Source organism: Ammodytes marinus (assembly GCF_949987685.1).
Source record: "Ammodytes marinus genome assembly, contig: scaffold_122, whole genome shotgun sequence".
Classification (NCBI taxonomy): Eukaryota; Metazoa; Chordata; class Actinopteri; order Uranoscopiformes; family Ammodytidae; genus Ammodytes; species Ammodytes marinus.
The window spans coordinates 102,501-119,719 of NW_027648382.1; the positions used below are offsets into that span (position 1 = coordinate 102,501).

Genomic DNA, 17,219 nt, shown 5'->3' on the forward strand with positions numbered 1-17,219 from the left:
ATCTATCTATCTATCTATCTATCTATCTATCTATCTATCTATCTATCTATCTATCTATCTATCTATCTATCTATCTATCTCTCCCTCCCTATAATGTGGGAGAGTAAGTTTCATGATAGTAAAGCATCTACTTTACTATCACACACACACACACACACACACACACACACACACTCCCCCCCCCACACACACAACCCCCCCTCACACATGCACACACTCTCCCCCCCCCACACACACACCCCCCTCCACACACACACTCCCCCCCCTCCCCCACACACACACTCTCTCTCTAGTGACTCACCACTTTCCATCGGTCCTTGACCATGCAGTTTGGCGGCAGGATGTCGGCCTGCTCGGACGTCCCGTTCATGTTGGCGTTGTCCTGGAGGCCAGGCACTAGGCACTGCATCTGCCAGCTAGACAACACACGGGCAGCTCCCAGCTTAAAAGAGCCATTTATCTAGGGGGAGAAGAAGAAATAAAGGGCGGACATTTTGTGAGTTTTTTTGTGAGGGCATTCTCTCTCTCTCTCTCTCTCTCTCTCTCTCTTTCTCCTTCTCTCGCTCTTTCTCTCTCTCTCTCTCTGTGTGCCAGTTTACAGAGCCTAGGCTGGGCTGTGTATTGTCGGGACGATCCCACAGCAGCAGTCCTAAGTATTATTATTATTACAACAGGCATGTTAAGGGCCCCAAATGTAACAACCACCCGAAAATGTAACAACGACGCGAAATGTGAAAACAAAAAAAATAATGGATTAAAACCCAAAGTGTAATAACTGGTCGAAAATGTAACGGAATGTTGAACCCAACGTAATAACTTTACGAGCTCTTTGACCGACTGGATGGATGGATGGATGGATGGATGGATGGATGGATGGATGGATGGATGGATGGATGGATGGATGGATGGATGGATGGATGGATGGATGGATGGATGGATGGATGGATGGATGGATGGATGGATGGATGGATGGATGGATGGATGGATGGATGGATAGATAGATAGATAGATAGATAGATAGATAGATAGATAGATAGATAGATAGATAGATAGATAGATAGATAGATAGTAATACTATACATTACATAATGGGTCAGAAAGTTACGATGTTTAAGCTCAACATTTTGCCACAGTATCGACCAGCTATCAGGCTACAGTGTTCAGGTTTTATTACATTTCCTTCTTTCTTAAATTTACATTTCGGGTTGCTGCTGCATTTCGAGCTCTAACGAGGCATTAGAGAGATGGCTGGCTGCGAGTAAAAGCCATTCTTGAGCTGGATGAGGCTTCAGGCCGGTGGAGGGGGGGAGGGAGGGGGGGGGTTGGGGGTTTGGGGAGTTTGGGGGGTTCAGGGTGTGTGATGGTATTTGCAGGAACAAATATCATATGTGCAGAGAAAGCAGACGGTTAATTCTGAACCTTAAAGGAATACTTCTCCCATACGGAACCGGCGTTCTATCATTATAAAATCACTATTATAATATAATGAATGAGGTTTTTCCTCCCTCAGTCTTCCCTCAGTCTTCCTTTGGCCCAGTTGTCCTATTAATCCTATGTGTGATGTCACACATGAGAAAATGTTGGGTTAGAAAGTGAGACCATAAAACACCCTTTCTGCCTTTTCTCAGGCTAGGATGAACCGATTTCTAAAATGTTTGCACATTTATACTACATAGGATCTCAGAGTTCAATACACCTTCATGTTTCCACCGGTGAAATAGGTCTTTAAGCCCCTTCTATGTCACTGGGGCTGCAACTGAAGTCGGCAAATTACAAACGGCATTCACAAAAGAGTTTCAAAACTGTCTCGAAAACATTTGCGGGTTTTCCTCAATTTCCTTGCGTGAGTCGCTTGGCCATGTCAACTGAATTTTGAACATGTTCCAAGAAATTTGCGCGACTCAAACTAGAGGAAAGGGGGCCGACTACTAACCATGAGGTCTCTGGTTCCTCCCAGTAACCATGAGGTCTCTGGTTCCTCCTCCCAGTAACCATGAGGTCTCTGGTTCCTCCTCCCAGTAACCATGAGGTCTCTGGTTCCTCCTCCCAGTAACCATGAGGTCTCTGGTTCCTCCTCCCAGTAACCATGAGGTCTCTGGTTCCTCCTCCCAGTAACCATGAGGTCTCTGGTTCCTCCTCCCAGTAACCATGAGGTCTCTGGTTCCTCCCAGTAACCATGAGGTCTCTGGTTCCTCCTCCCAGTAACCATGAGGTCTCTGGTTCCTCCTCCCAGTAACCATGAGGTCTCTGGTTCCTCCCAGTAACCATGAGGTCTCTGGTTCCTCCTCCCAGTAACCATGAGGTCTCTGGTTCCTCCTCCCAGTAACCATGAGGTCTCTGGTTCCTCCTGCCAGTAACCATGAGGTCTCTGGTTCCTCCCAGTAACCATGAGATCTCTGGTTCCTCCCAGTAACCATGAGGTCTCTGGTTCCTCCTCCCAGTAACCATGAGGTCTCTGGTTCCTCCTCCCAGTAACCATGAGGTCTCTGGTTCCTCCCAGTAACCATGAGGTCTCTGGTTCCTCCTCCTAGTAACCATGAGGTCTCTGGTTCCTCCCAGTAACCATGAGGTCTCTGGTTCCTCCCAGTAACCATGAGGTCTCTGGTTGGATCCCCGGCACTGGACAGGAGGGTGTTGGTAGTAAAACTAGAGGTGGCTGCTATTACATCTACAGTGCCCACCATCTCTACTATTGTGTCCTTGAGCAAGACACTTAACCCCAAACTGCTCTAGGGGCGCTGTACTATGGCTGACCCTGTGTGAGGACCCCCTCTGGAGTGTGTCTGTCTGTCTGTCTGTCTGTCTGTCTGTTCTATGGCTGACCCTGCGCTCTGACCCCTTCTGGAGTGTGGGAACTTGAGAGGGGAGATGAGGAAAGAAAACTTTCAATGTAGCAATTGACTAATAAAGTAACTTACCTCAACTTAACCAATTTAATTTAGTTTTCCATGAGAAATGTGACACGACTTTGGGAGGTGTCGGCGATGCAAGCCCGAACATCGCGCAACATGTCCGCAAACTCCTGGCGAATTATGGTCCAAATTTCGGCGACGGTACGTACAACATTCACAAATGTGTCGTAGGCATGAATTCAGGGTGATTGATTGCAAGTTACATTTTCGGTAATTTGCTTTTTGTTTTTTGCAATTTTGTGCCTCCAACTAGTCTCAGGCCAGTGAGAGATATATATAGTTGCTTTTCTAATGTGTTTTATGTATTTTAATCTTGCCCCTGTAAAGCACTTTGAATGGCCTTGTGTCTGAATTGTGCTATATAAATAAACTTGCCTTGCCTTATGGTCAAGAAATTACTTGGCGAAGTTATGAAAGTTGGCCTGGGAAAATGGTTTTGTATGAACTGAGTGTTTTGGAAAAAGTTTTGAATTTAAACAGATTTTTGCTCGTGTTTAAAACATGTTCATAAACCAAAACATGTCTTACATAATATATACGTATAGTCTTATAAATATTTCCTTAAAGGTGCACTGTGCAATTTCAGAGGAGGGGGATTTGTTTACGTTTGCAGTTAGTTTACAAAATATTTTCTCTACATGTAATTCCTTTGTATTGAATAGTTCTATCATGGTAAATTGAAACGGAATTATTTAGAGGAACCTGGAACCAAACGTAAGACTAGAATATGTTTGTAAACCAAACTGTGGGCCCTTGAATAGTTTAGTAGTTTTATCATTAGTAATCAAGTTTCATGATGGTATCTGTAAGTTAAAGCTGCAGTGTGTAGAATTTTGTGTTTTATTTCCTTGCAGATTTTGTAGAAAGTAATTATAATATCCATAAGTACATTTAATTTAGTGCATAATAGCTGAAAAAAATGTTTTGAATGATTATTTTTTCCCTTAGAAAGGGTCTCATATATGTCCATATTTCTGCATATTTTGGACCAAGGCCTAGTGCCGCCATCTTGAAAGTGTCATAGTTGGAATGTCATCAGGTGCATTGTTTAAAATTTAGAATTGTTCTTGTCCTTGAAGGCCACTGTAGCTTCTGTTATTATTCGAAAGGGTTGGGGTTACCCAGGGAGCGTTGCATTCTAGAACTTTGTAGAACTTTCTTGATGATGTCATATTACACACTGCACCTTTAAACATTTTACCCTATTCGCCTGCAGCGTCTCGCCTTTAAAAGGTGCAGTGTGTATAATGACATCATCAAGAAAGTTCTAGAATGCAACGCTCCCTGGGTAACCCCACCCCTTTGAATAATAACAGAAGCTACAGTGGCCTTCAAGGACAAGAACAATTCTAAATTCTAAACAATGCACCTGATGACATTCCAACCATGACCCTTCCAACATGGCGGCGCCCATGACTTGGTCCAAGATATAGAGAAATATGGAAATATAAGAGACCCTTTCTAAGGGGGAAAAAGCTATTTCAGCTATTATACACTAAATTAAACGTACTTATGGATATTATAATTATTTTCTACCAAGTCTGCTATGAAAAAATTCCCAAAATTCTACACACTGCAGGTTTAAAGGGATAGTTGAGTATTTTTTTACGTGTGGTTGTACGAGGTATTTATTTATAGTAAGTCTGTTACCGTATGTAGGCCAATTCATACTCTATGTGTTTGCGCAACCTAAAATAGACATAAAACTCGTCATCCGCACACAACCATGGACCCCTCGACGGTCGAGCGCGTACAGCCCAAAATGTGTAACCGTCTGTGGGTGTGGAAAGCTCTCCCACTCCTCATGCTCTGGTATATAATGGGATGCTCCACACTCCTGTTCAGTTGGTAGCATTCTTCAGAGAAGGTATCAAGAACAAGAGATCTATCCGTCTGTCTGTCTGTCTGTCTGTCTGTTGTAGCTAATAAAGACAGATAGAGTCACTTTTTGCACTTTCTGTTGGTAAATGCCAATGCCAAGCGGAGGAGAATTAATATATTGAACACAGCACACATCTGGATCCACTTTGCTTTTTGCTTTTGCCATTTCCTGTTTGGTTTTAGAAATCCCGCTCGCTCAAGAAAATGCTCAATTTGCTTCATGCTCACAATGACAATCGTCTTGTAAATTGTCAATAACACAAACCTAGTATCGGTCTGCTGCGCATTGTTATTGTTTGACGTTGTTTACTTCCTTAATCAAGTGAATGGGACGTATTTCCGTTCTACAGTGGAGCTCCACACTAACCTGGTCCCACCAGACCATCGTACTTCATTTAGCCTGGTCCTACCAGACCATCGTACTTCATTTAGCCTGGTCCTACCAGATCATCGTACTTCATTTAGCCTGGTCCTACCAGACCATCGTACTTCATTTAGCCTGGTCCTACCAGACCATCGTACTTCATTTAGCCTGGTCCTACCAGACCATCGTACTTCATTTCATTTGTACAGAAGGTCTGGAATCGCTCTATTGACAAACGTAAACTCACTTGGAGGCGGGTGTCTGTTGAAGTTTAAAACTATTGGATCTGCCAACCAATCACATCACGTTTGGTCGTGACGTACTGTATGTTATGCGCCGGCTTCTGAGCCACTCCCTCTGTTCGCTGATTGGACCGGTAAAAATCTGGCTGGAGAAAACTTAAGAATATACCGCAGGCCCAGACTGACTACTGAAGGGAAATGAAAATTGAGCGGAAGTATGTAGGCGGGCGGTGCCAGGCTAGCTCCGCTCCCACATGGGTCTGTGAATATACACTATTGCCTATACGTGACTTGACCCAATGGCTAAATCAAATCAAATCAGTTTGATTTGTATAATCCAATATCACAAATAGACATTTGCCTCAGTGGGCTTTACATTCCATACAGTATGACACCCTCTGCCCTTATCTCGGCTGAGAAAAAATTCCCAGTAAAAAACACTTTATCGGGATTTTTTTTTTTTTATAAATATCTCCCTTTATCGTTTATTGTCAGTTTTTCTGTGAATTCGTGGGGGAAGTTTTAAAAAATTCAAAAGTGATGCATGTCAGTCCCCAAACCATGCGGTCCTGCATGCAGTGCCATCTTCAGTGCATGCAGAGCTCAGGCGGACTGCAGATTAAACATGGGGAGCTGTATACCGGACCACAGAGTTCACATCAAAGATTCAATTCAAAGTGTTTTATTGTCATTATGCAACAATAAGAAACATGTTCTCAGTCGTACAATGGAATTCTTCCTTTGTTTTCCACAGACTGAATGCCAAGAAATAAATATAAGAATATGCAATATACAATAGACAAGTAAGATTGCATATTTTCATTTTATTTGCTTCTTTTATTCGCTTTTAAATGCTTTATAATGTGTTTTATGTATTGTAATCTTGCCCCTGTAAAGCACTTTGAGTGGCCTTGTGTCTGAATTGTGCTATAGAAATAAACTTGCCTTGCCTTACCTATTGTTATATTTATTTCTTGGTATTCAGTCCTCCTCAATACACTCACAACCAAGAGCTGTTATGTCACCAAGTAGGACTCATTTACTCAAGCACTTAAAGGTGCAGTCAGTGATTCTGGAGAACGCTTGTTGTCAAAAATCACTTCTTGTCAAAATCAGTGAATATCTCCTCATGATCTACTACCTGTCTGTCTGTACTGTGTGTGCGCTTAAGAAAAAAAAAATTGTTGATACACAGCCTAGGTTCTGTAAGAAGGTATTTTGCCAGCTATATGGTGGCCCCCCTTGGTTTACATACCATTTCTTTACTTACAGAAAAGAAAGCGTACACACACAGTACGGACAGGTAGTGGATCACGAGGAGATATTCACTGATTTTGACTAAAAGGAGTTCTCCAGAATCACTGACTCCACCTTTAAGTACAAAATTTGAGGCACCGGCATTTACTGTTTATTTTTGTGGTAACTACACAAAGGGATAAAGTGATAAAATATGTTAACATAAAAAAAAGTTTTATTGTGTTTATCTAAACAAGAAACCCTATAGACTACATATTATTTAATGATCTTGTCTACCTGTCTGAACTGTGTGTGCACTGGGGGAAAAAATCCAGTGTTACAACAAAGCCTAGTAAGTGGTCATGTTGCTAGCTACGGTGGGCCCCCTTTGGTTTACATACCATTTGTTGAATCACTAGTTTACAGAGCCTAGGCTACAGTTACCTTTGCATTTGGAGTAAGTTCTGACAATTTTTTCTTGTATCTTTGAGCATTATAAAAGCAGATCTAAATCAATATAACCAAACTTATAACAATACCTCGCTTCAATATATTAATTAATTTAGTGAGTAGCCGTGTAATAACTGGGATAATGTAGCGCGAACGGGTCACTCTATTAGTTCAAATTATCACTTAAATACTTTTTTCTAATGCTTTTCGGGACATAAATGCTGAGGTATTGAATACATTTGTAATATGCTTTTATTCTTCTTATTTGAGAACTATTTTTTTTTTTTTTTTCCGATTTCATATTTGTATAATAGGGTTATTAGCCTCTGACCAAATTTCTTATTTGTTTTATGTTATTTTAATTTGTCAGAAATGTATTTATTCATTCATAGTTTACTGTTAATATTTCCGTGATATTTTCAGGAACTCTGCGGCCCGGCATCCTTTCATAGTGAAGTATCCTAACAGAAATGTTTCTCTTCCTCCAAACATCACTCTATTTTTTTCTTCTTTTCCTTTTTGCTACATATCTATCACTCCTCTGTTACTGTTGGTGGTGGGTGGGAGAGGGGCAGGGGGGGAGGGTTGGGGTAGAGAGGGTAAGGGGTGTAAGGGGAGGGAGGGGGGTGCTCTGCCAAAAAGCTTTTTTTTTTTTTTTTGCATCATTCCAGTTTTTTTTTTTTTTTTTTTTTTTCACCGAGCTCACCATAGTTCTGAGCTTCCGGAATACCTGACGACTTACAACAAATCCCGAGCGGGACAAAACCCTTCTTGTTCCTGTGTTAGCCTACAAGCCAAAACACAGAGGGCACAGTTAAACCAATCAGAGGAGGAGCTCTCTGTGACATCATAAGGGGTGGGGTGGGGGGGATGGAGGGAGGGGGGGGGAGCCTGGAAGCACAGGCCTCCAACTCATAACTCAGCAACACATAGCAGTTAAAACCAACATTCAACCAAACACAGCCGCATAACTGTTGTGCCATTTGCATTGTTTGGTGTGTGTGTGTGTGTGTGTGTGTGTGTGTGTGTGTGTGTGTGTGTGTGTGTGTGTGTGTGTGTGTGTGTGTGTGTGTGTGTAATATTTTTGCCCAGAAAACAAATTCACCACTTAGCTCTACCACTCGAAATAGTGCATAAACACACACACACACACACACACACACACACACACACACACACACACACACACACACACACACACACACACACACAAACTGTTTGTAAGGCTTTACTTTAGGAGGACGCTCATAATGCATTCCCTAGCCCCTTACCCTAACCCTAACCATCAAAACTAAATGCCTAACCCCAACCCCTACACTAACCCTAACATAAACCTAATTCATACCTGAACCTTAAAACCAATTCTGAGAAGTGCAAACAACAAGATAAAACATTTGCTGAACAAGCAAAAGCCTCAGGGACGACTCAAAGTCAAAAACACATCAGACAAGATTTCAAAAATAAACAGAACTACTGAACCCTGCTGAATACATGCAAAACAAAAAATATATTTGTGGTGGAAAAAGGGATGTTTGTTGTTTGTAGTTTGACTAGTTAAAGGTGCTACGAGGAACTTTTAAATATTTCTGAAACAGTTTAATTTTTACTCTGATGATCATAAATGACTTGTAACAGCAAACCAGACCATCAGTGCAAAGAATGCTATTTTTATATAGTTTTTCTTAATGCCTTTGTCATGGGTATACGCTCACCCAAGGAACAACAGCTGGCGTGGTAAAAACACTACCGCTTTTGTCCAAAGGGGGGCGCTAGAATTAACACACACTGAAAGTTCCTCGGAGAATTTTTAACTATAAAAAAAAATTGAGAGAGAAAAATTGGTATTTTACTGTTTGAATCAAAATGCAAATATGAATGTTGTTGAACTACCAGCAAACTACTGCAAAACAGAGGTAAGCTAATTGTGTTCACTATTACACAACACTGTGCATTTGCATTTGTCTTCAACATTTCTGAAATCACTTACTATTAGAAAATAAACCAAATATTGTTGAGACATTTTCTTCTTAAAAACGTGCAGAGAATGCATTTTTAAGACTTGTACTTTATCCAAAATCTGTTCTGGTGAAACTTTGGGCACTAATACATTGTCAAAATGAAATAGAGATTTGAACTCTGGCTTTATCCTACATCTAGATTATTTTTTTTAATTATATGAAAATGTACGCATAACTAGTTTGATAGTGCAACGTATGAAAATTATATCAACATTTTTGAAAACTTGTAATAGTTTTTTTATTAACCTTTATTTTTCCAGGAATATACTCATTGAGATTCAAAATCTCTTTTTCAAGAGAGTCCTGGCCAAGAAGGAGGCAGCAGCATAAAAACATAAAAGTTTCACATTAAAAAACAAAATTTCACACTTAAAACAAGACACAAAACACAATAAAAAGTAAATAAAAATAAAATAAAAAGTCACAAAGCATCAATCTCATTGGCAGTAAGTCAGTGTTCAGTAACCGGGCATGTACAGTTTGCGGTTAAATAGTCCTTAATCCTGCTTTTGTAATTATAGTAACAAAAGAAAAAATTTTAATGTCAGTAATCAACTGGCAAAGTTTCATGATGATATCTAGAAGTTTAATATGTTAAACCCTTTTCACCGGCAGTGTTGCGACTTATAGAATTGTGTTTCTTATCGTTTTATCCTCTGTTTTCTGGCACTATTGTTCACATAACATTCATGCCAATAAAGCTTTCCAAATTTAAATAGGAAATTAATACATTGAATAAAATGAAATTAATCTTTATATCGATTTGTTTTAACCTTATGGAAGAATAACAAAAAATTTAAAATATGAGTGACAAAATCCCCAAAAAATCGAAAGCTAAATTTCAACATAACACACGCTACAGACACCCTGCGTTCCAAATCACATACTCTTTTATTTTTACTACACTACATACTAAAGTACAGAAGAGTTTTCCTACACTACATACTAAAGTACAGAAGAGTTTTAGTCTTTTTACTACACTACATACTAAAGTACAGAAGAGTTTTAGGGCCACAGACAGGAGAGAAAAAAAATCAGATAAGGAAGGTTTTTCTTTCATTATGTCGAGAAATGTCAAGAATAAAAGACGAATACTCCAAAATGCTATTGGAGTTAGTGGGGCATTAATATATTTTCAGCATACTACAATTGACCTGCATGTATTGGGACATCCTAAATCTTTTTCTGGCATACTAAATAGTAGGGAAGTATGTGATTTGGAACGCAGGGACAGTTATATTGTTATATTGACACACTTCCGTTCAGGTTTACCCACACCCTACCCCCCCCCCCCTCTCCTCCCTGCATCACTCTGCAGTGCACAGTCATGGGTCCTCACTGCGCATGCGCAAAGCCATCACATCCTGCTGATCAATAAATCTGGCCCGGACTGACCCGAGTTATTAAAGAATTACAAAGAAGATTAATTTCAAAAGCGACGCAACTCTGATCATTAACGCCTCGTTCTGAACAACACACAAATACATTAACTATCACTGCGGGACACACACACACACACACACACACACACACACACACACACACACACACACACACACACCAACACGCACACATGCCCGCACGCCCGAAAAAATACACACACACTCTCACACACACACACACAGATGCCTCCACTTCTGATCTTTTCGCCAAGACAATTCCATAAAACCAAACCAAAATACAAATGCCCTTTAAGATTAGTGCGATCATAAATAATAACACACACACACACACACACACACACACACACACACACACACACACACACACACACACACACACACACACACACACACACACACACACACACACACACACACATATGATATCCCTCTGTGTGTGTGTGTGCGTGTGTCTCGGGCCTACCTGGCGCACCGTCCGCTCCTTTTCCTTCTTTTGGGAATCTTCATCTGGGACTTTATTATTTCTGCACAAACCCCCGTCCGGCTCCAGACACCCCACCGTTCACCGTCCCCTCGGCTGAGGTCTGCCCGGGTTTGGGGCCTCACGGTCCGGCTGCAGAAAGACCTAATGCTACCTCACCACCGCCACCGCCAGCGCCACCACCATTTATAATAGGCCTGGTGTATCCTCTCTCCTCTCTATAACCGCTTACCCGCCCCACACTAACAATGGCGCCCTGTGCAAAAGACAATACAAAACAAAAGGCAGGTATTTTTCTTTGCAGGGGTGCGGGGTGGGGGGTAGGGGGGGGATTTTGTATCTCCCCGTGTTGTAGTCCAGAGGCTGCGGTATAAGGTCCGCGCGCTGCAGCTGATGTAGAATGACGATGATGATGATGAAGAGGAGATGGAGATGGGAGGATGCGGACCGGGGTTGCCAGGTCGCGCCAAAGAAACAAGCAAAAAAAAAGAAGAAAAAAAAGAATGCGCCTGAACGACACAGTTAACACACAGCCTATATTTAAAGGCACTATAAGCTACATACAGCCCCGGGAAATCTATCTATCTATCTATCTATCTACCTATCTATCTACCTACCTACCTATCTATCTATCTATTACATCTCTGGAAAATATTAAGAGACCAGTCTGGATTTTTCTTAAATCTTCATCTCTACATTACTTAATGAAAATGCTCTGAATGACAATATTTGAATTTTTTTTAATTTGGTAGAAATGTTGTCAGCAATTATACAACCAAAATGTTCATTCTACTCAAACATGTGCCTATAAAGAGTAAAACAAGAGACACTGAACGTTTGGAGTGGTCTCTTATTTTTTTCCAGAGCTGTATTAGTTAAATAAATAAATACTAGGCCTACTAAATGTGTATTTGATTTTGAATTTGCTTTTGCTTTTCTCTGTCATAGCACTTTGTAAACTAATGTATTTCAAGGCGCTATACATAGGCCTATATAAGTTAATTGGTATTTTGAAAATGCTTGTAAAAAAAAGCGGACTTGGCAACACTGATGCGGACCTCCCTCCCTTCTACTAGGCGTAATGTTGCTGATGCTGACGGCTCCGGGCTCATGCACCGACCGACAGACCCAAACATTGGGCCTTGACACGGGCCTCGAAGCGGGGTTTTTAGGGCTGGAAGTCGGAGCTATAAGACGCCGCAAAAGAGACGCTATCTGCCCGCTAGAGAGACGTGATAGGCGGGTCTGTGGATGCCAGTGTCCCCGGTGGCTCCGGTGTGTGTGTGTGTGTGTGTGTGTGTCTGTTTGTCCGCACTGCAGCTCCAACATCCAACCCCTTACGTCAAGTTCACGTCATCGCACAAGACCACAACATCCGACTAACTTTCAAAGTAAAATACAATTATCGAGGTGTTTTTTTTTGTTTTTTTTTAATCCATGCGTTCCAAATCACATACTCTTTCTTTTTACTACACTACATACTAAAGTACAGAAGAGTTTTAGTCTTTTTACTACACTACATACTAAAGTACAGAAGAGTTTTAGTCTTTTCACTACACTACATACTAAAGTACAGAAGAGTTTTAGTCTTTTTACTACACTACATACTAAAGTACAGGAGAGTTTTAGTCTTTTTATTACACTACATACTAAAGTACAGAAGAGTTTTAGTCTTTTTACTACACTACATACTAAAGTACAGAAGAGTTTTAGTCTTTTTACTACACTACATACTAAAGTACAGAAGAGTTTTAGTCTTTTCACTACACTACATACTAAAGTACAGAAGAGTTTTAGTCTTTTTACTACACTACATACTAAAGTACAGGAGAGTTTTAGTCTTTTTATTACACTACATACTAAAGTACAGAAGAGTTTTAGTCTTTTTACTACACTACATACTAAAGTACAGAAGAGTTTTAGTCTTTTTACTACACTACATACTAAAGTACAGAAGAGTTTTAGTCTTTTCACTACACTACATACTAAAGTACAGAAGAGTTTTAGTCTTTTCACTACACTACATACTAAAGTACAGAAGAGTTTTAATCTTTTTACTACACTACATACTAAAGTACAGAAGAGTTTTAGTCTTTTTACTACACTACATACTAAAGTACAGAAGAGTTTTAGGGCCACAGACAGGAGAGAAAAAAAAATCAGATAAGGATTTATTTTTTTCATTATGTCGAGAAATGTCAAGATTAAAGACGAATACTCCAAAATGCAATTGGAGTTAGTGGGGGTATTTATGTATTTTCAGCATACTACAATTGACGTGCATGTATTGGGACATCCTAAATCTTTTTCTGGCATTATAAATAGCACACACACACGCTCACACACACACACACACTCACACACGCTCTCTCACACACACACACACACACACACACACACACACACACACACACACGCACACACAGCGCCCCCTGTTGACTTGGAGAAACATTATATTATTAAACCGTATGGATATGAAATGGATCCAAGTGAGAATACATTTAGTCATCACACTTAATTTCTTTTATTTTAAAATTTATATATATATACGTTTTTTAAAGGGTCAGTGTGTAGTTTCAGAGGAGGGGGGTTTGTTTACATTCACAGAGCCTGCAGTTAGTTCACTAAACATATTTTCTCTACATGTAATTCTTAGTATTGAATAATTCTATCATCATAAATAAATTTATTTTGAGGAACCTGGAACCAAATGTTAAGACTAGAATATGTTTGTAAACCAAACTGTGGGCCCTGCTGCTGTAAACAACAACAACAGTGAAACAGTAACTTTTCAGGAAGCTTTCTAACTTCAAACAGTGTTCCAGGGATCACATTGTCCTGTGAGGAAAGTTTGTTTTATTCAGTCATGAGAATATATATCTTAGGAAATGTTTCACTTCTCTGACACACACAAAGTTACACACTGCTCCTTTAATGTTTGATGATGTGGTTAATTCGCCTCCATAGATTAAACTTGTACATATTCTTTCATATTCTCAAAGTGAAGCCGCAGAAAAATAGAAAAATAGAAAATGTGACTGCGTATAAAACTGTATATAAATGATATGACTTTGTTTCCCTTCTTATTTAAAAGGTGCAAAAAAAAATATATAGAATATCATGGAAAAGTTCATTGAAAAAGTGATTATTTCATATATTCTAGATTCATTACACAAAGTGAAAGACGTCAGGCCACACGCAGAAGCACACACACAGACAGACACACACACACACACACACACAGACAGACACAGAGACAGACACACACACACAGACACACACAACTTTCTTTGGTTTCAATTTAGACGATTAGAACTTATAGATCATGGGATAAAAAAATCCAGTATCTCAAAATATAAGAATATCACATAAAACCAAATTTTAAAAAAAGATTTATAATACAGAAATCGAGACCTTCTGAAAAGTAAGTTTATTCTAGATTAATTTCACTTAATGTGTGATGAAACTAGACTATATGAAACGTTTACTTTTATTAAATTAAATTACTGGAAAAAAATAATTATTCAATTGATATTCTAATGCTTTTGAGGTGCAACCTTTGTAGATACAGCCGCGGAAAAAAATGAAGAGACCAGTCTGGATTTTTCTTCAATCTTCCTCTCTACATTACTTATTGAAAATGCTCTAAATGACAATATTTCTATTGTGAATTTGGTAGAAATGTTGTCAGTAGTTTATAGTATAAAACCAAAATGTTCATTCTACTCAAACATATGCCTATAAATAGTAAAACGAGAGACACTGAACATTTGGAGTGGACTCTTCATTTTTTCCACGGCTGTGAATTTGTGCGTTAACGTCACGCGGAGCTGAAAGTCGGGTTTGGAAAGTTCCCGTTTGTGTGATCGTCATTTTCAGCGAAATCTTCTGGGTCGAGATCCGCCTCGAACATCCGCTGAAGCAAAGCGTCCACCGTACGGTATCCTGCAAACACACACAAACAACTCAGGTCAGAAATATTATATTATATGTTATCTATCTATCTATCTATCTATCTATCCATCCATCCATCCATCCATCCATCCATCCATCTATCAATAATATTATAATTTTTTTTTTCATTTCACATACAAATAACATTAAAACACACACAGTGCTCAAACATGTAAGGACATGTGTGGGTGAAACCTGTCCAGGCTTATACAGAAACCACATCCGAAATACATTTTGATATAAGGAATACAAAACACACACACACACAGACACACAGACAGACAGACAGACAGACAGACAGACAGACAGACAGACAGACAGACAGACAGACACACAGACACACAGACAGACAGACAGACAGACAGACACACACACACACAGTTCTGATTATATACAGTCATGTGAAACTAAATAAACAAGTAAAACTGAGGAAAATACCTTTCTGTAAAATGTAAAAAAAAAACAAAAAAAACATGCCATTTCTGGTGAGGAATAAATTGTGAAATTCCAACAAACTTTCCTCACAGGAAAATGTGATCCCTGTAACACTGTTTGAAGTTAGAAAGCTTCCTGAAAAATTACTGTTTCACTGTTGTTGTTGTTTACAGCAGCAGGGCCCACAGTTTGGTTTGCAAACATATTCTAGTCTTACGTTTGGTTCCAGGTTCCTCAAAATAATTTGATAGAATTATTCAATACTAAGAATTACATGTAGAGAAAATATGTTTAGTAAACTAACTGCAGACTCTGTGAATGTAAACAAACCCCCCTCCTCTGAAACTACACAGTGACCCTTTAAAACTAGAAAAATGCTGAGGAGAATTTAATTTGACTTGGTTTATAGTACAACGTCTGGCCCACAGTTTTTATTAAACTTTTTTCATGCTTAAAGGTGCAGTGTGTAATATGACATCATCAAGAAAGTTCTAGAAAGTTCTAGAATGCAACGCTCCCTGGGTAACCCCACCCCTTTAGAATAATAACAGAAGCTACAGTGGCCTTCAAGGACAAGAACAACTCTACATTTTAAACAATGCACCTGATGACATTCCAACTATGACACTTCCAAAATGGCGGTGACAAGGCCTTGGTCCAAAGTATGGAGAAATATGGACATATACGAGACCCTTTCTAAGGAAAAAAATAATAATTCTAAAAAAATAATTCAGCTATTATGCACTAAATTAAACGTACTTATGGATATTATAATTATTTTCTACAAAATCTGCTAGGAAATAAAACCCAAAATTCTACACACTGCAGCTTTAATCTATCAGAAAGAAAAGTGATGTTTTCTTACGTCTTGAAGCGATCTTAAACATGAGGGTTGATTTGCTGTTCCCTGATTGGCCCGTTCCGAGGTCGTTGTCGCTGGTTTCCATGGCGTTCACCAAATTCTCCTCCAACTTCTCTCTGGATGTAGAAACAGCACAGAACGTTATCAGTGTGTGTGTGTGTGTGTGTGTGTGTGTGTGTGTGTGTGAGTGTGTGTCTCTGTGTGTGTGTGTGTGTCTGTGTGTGTGAGTGTGTGTCTCTGTATGTGTGTGTGTGTGTGTGTGTGTGTCCTCTGTCACCTGTTTAATTCAACTCAATTAAAGATTTATTTAAAATGTATCAAACACATGATTATAAAAGGGTTGATACTCATGTTTGTGTCTGTTTGTCTGTCTGTCTGTCTGTCTGTCTGTCTGTCTGTCTCTCTCCCTATCTGCCTGTCTGTCTGCCTGCCTGCCTGTCTGTCTGTCTGTCTGTCTGCCTCCCTGTCTGTCTGTCTGTCTGTCTGTCTGTCTGTCTGTCTGTCTGTCTGTCTGTCTGTCTGTCTGTCTTAACCCACTGTGCCACAGCCAGTTCCAGCTCTTCAATCTTCTTTTCCAGAGACGTCTGCAAGTCGCTTTTATCCACCGAGTATTCTACGAAGAACGCCTCCAATACAAACGCCACGAAAATGCTGCAAGGACACAGGCACAATATTAAAGCTGCTCCGAGGAACTTTCAGTGTGTGTTAATTCTAGCGCCCCCCTTTGGAAGAAAGCGGTAGTATTTTTACCACGCCAGCTGTTGTTCCTGGGTGAGCGTATACCCATGACAAAGGCATTAGGAAAAACTATATAAAAATAGCATTCTTTGCACTGATGGTCTCGTTTGCTCACACCACGAAGATGCTGAAAGAACACGGGCATTAGAATAAATCTTTAATAGTTTTGTATGTTTATTTTTTGGGACATTTTTAAAAGGTGCTACCAGTAACTTTTAAATATTTCTGAAACAGTCTCATTTT

At 39.7% G+C, this 17,219-nt stretch overlaps 2 protein-coding genes across 2 annotated transcripts in view; both read right to left on the bottom strand.

The window, feature by feature from the left end:
• The window catches only part of LOC307270611 (tau-tubulin kinase 1-like), a gene marked incomplete at its 3' end in the record, with an annotated part of 54,354 nt that extends 43,322 nt beyond the window's left edge, over window positions 1-11,032 (bottom strand). The window contains exons 1-2 of the mRNA XM_080054492.1: window positions 10,970-11,032; window positions 302-460 (exon numbers count right to left, since the gene is read on the bottom strand). Coding sequence (XP_079910618.1) covers window positions 302-409 — 108 coding nt within the window. The 5' untranslated portion in view covers window positions 410-460; window positions 10,970-11,032. The remainder of the gene's footprint in view (window positions 1-301; window positions 461-10,969) is intronic.
• Window positions 11,033-13,495: 2,463 nt separating this feature from the next.
• On the bottom strand, window positions 13,496-16,889 carry LOC307270612 (uncharacterized protein; the record flags this gene model as incomplete). Its single annotated transcript, XM_080054493.1, has 3 exons — window positions 13,496-14,932; window positions 16,242-16,354; window positions 16,776-16,889. Coding segments are annotated over 3 exons (352 nt in total), but the record flags the coding sequence as incomplete, so codon positions are not given.
• Window positions 16,890-17,219: the final 330 nt, after the last annotated feature.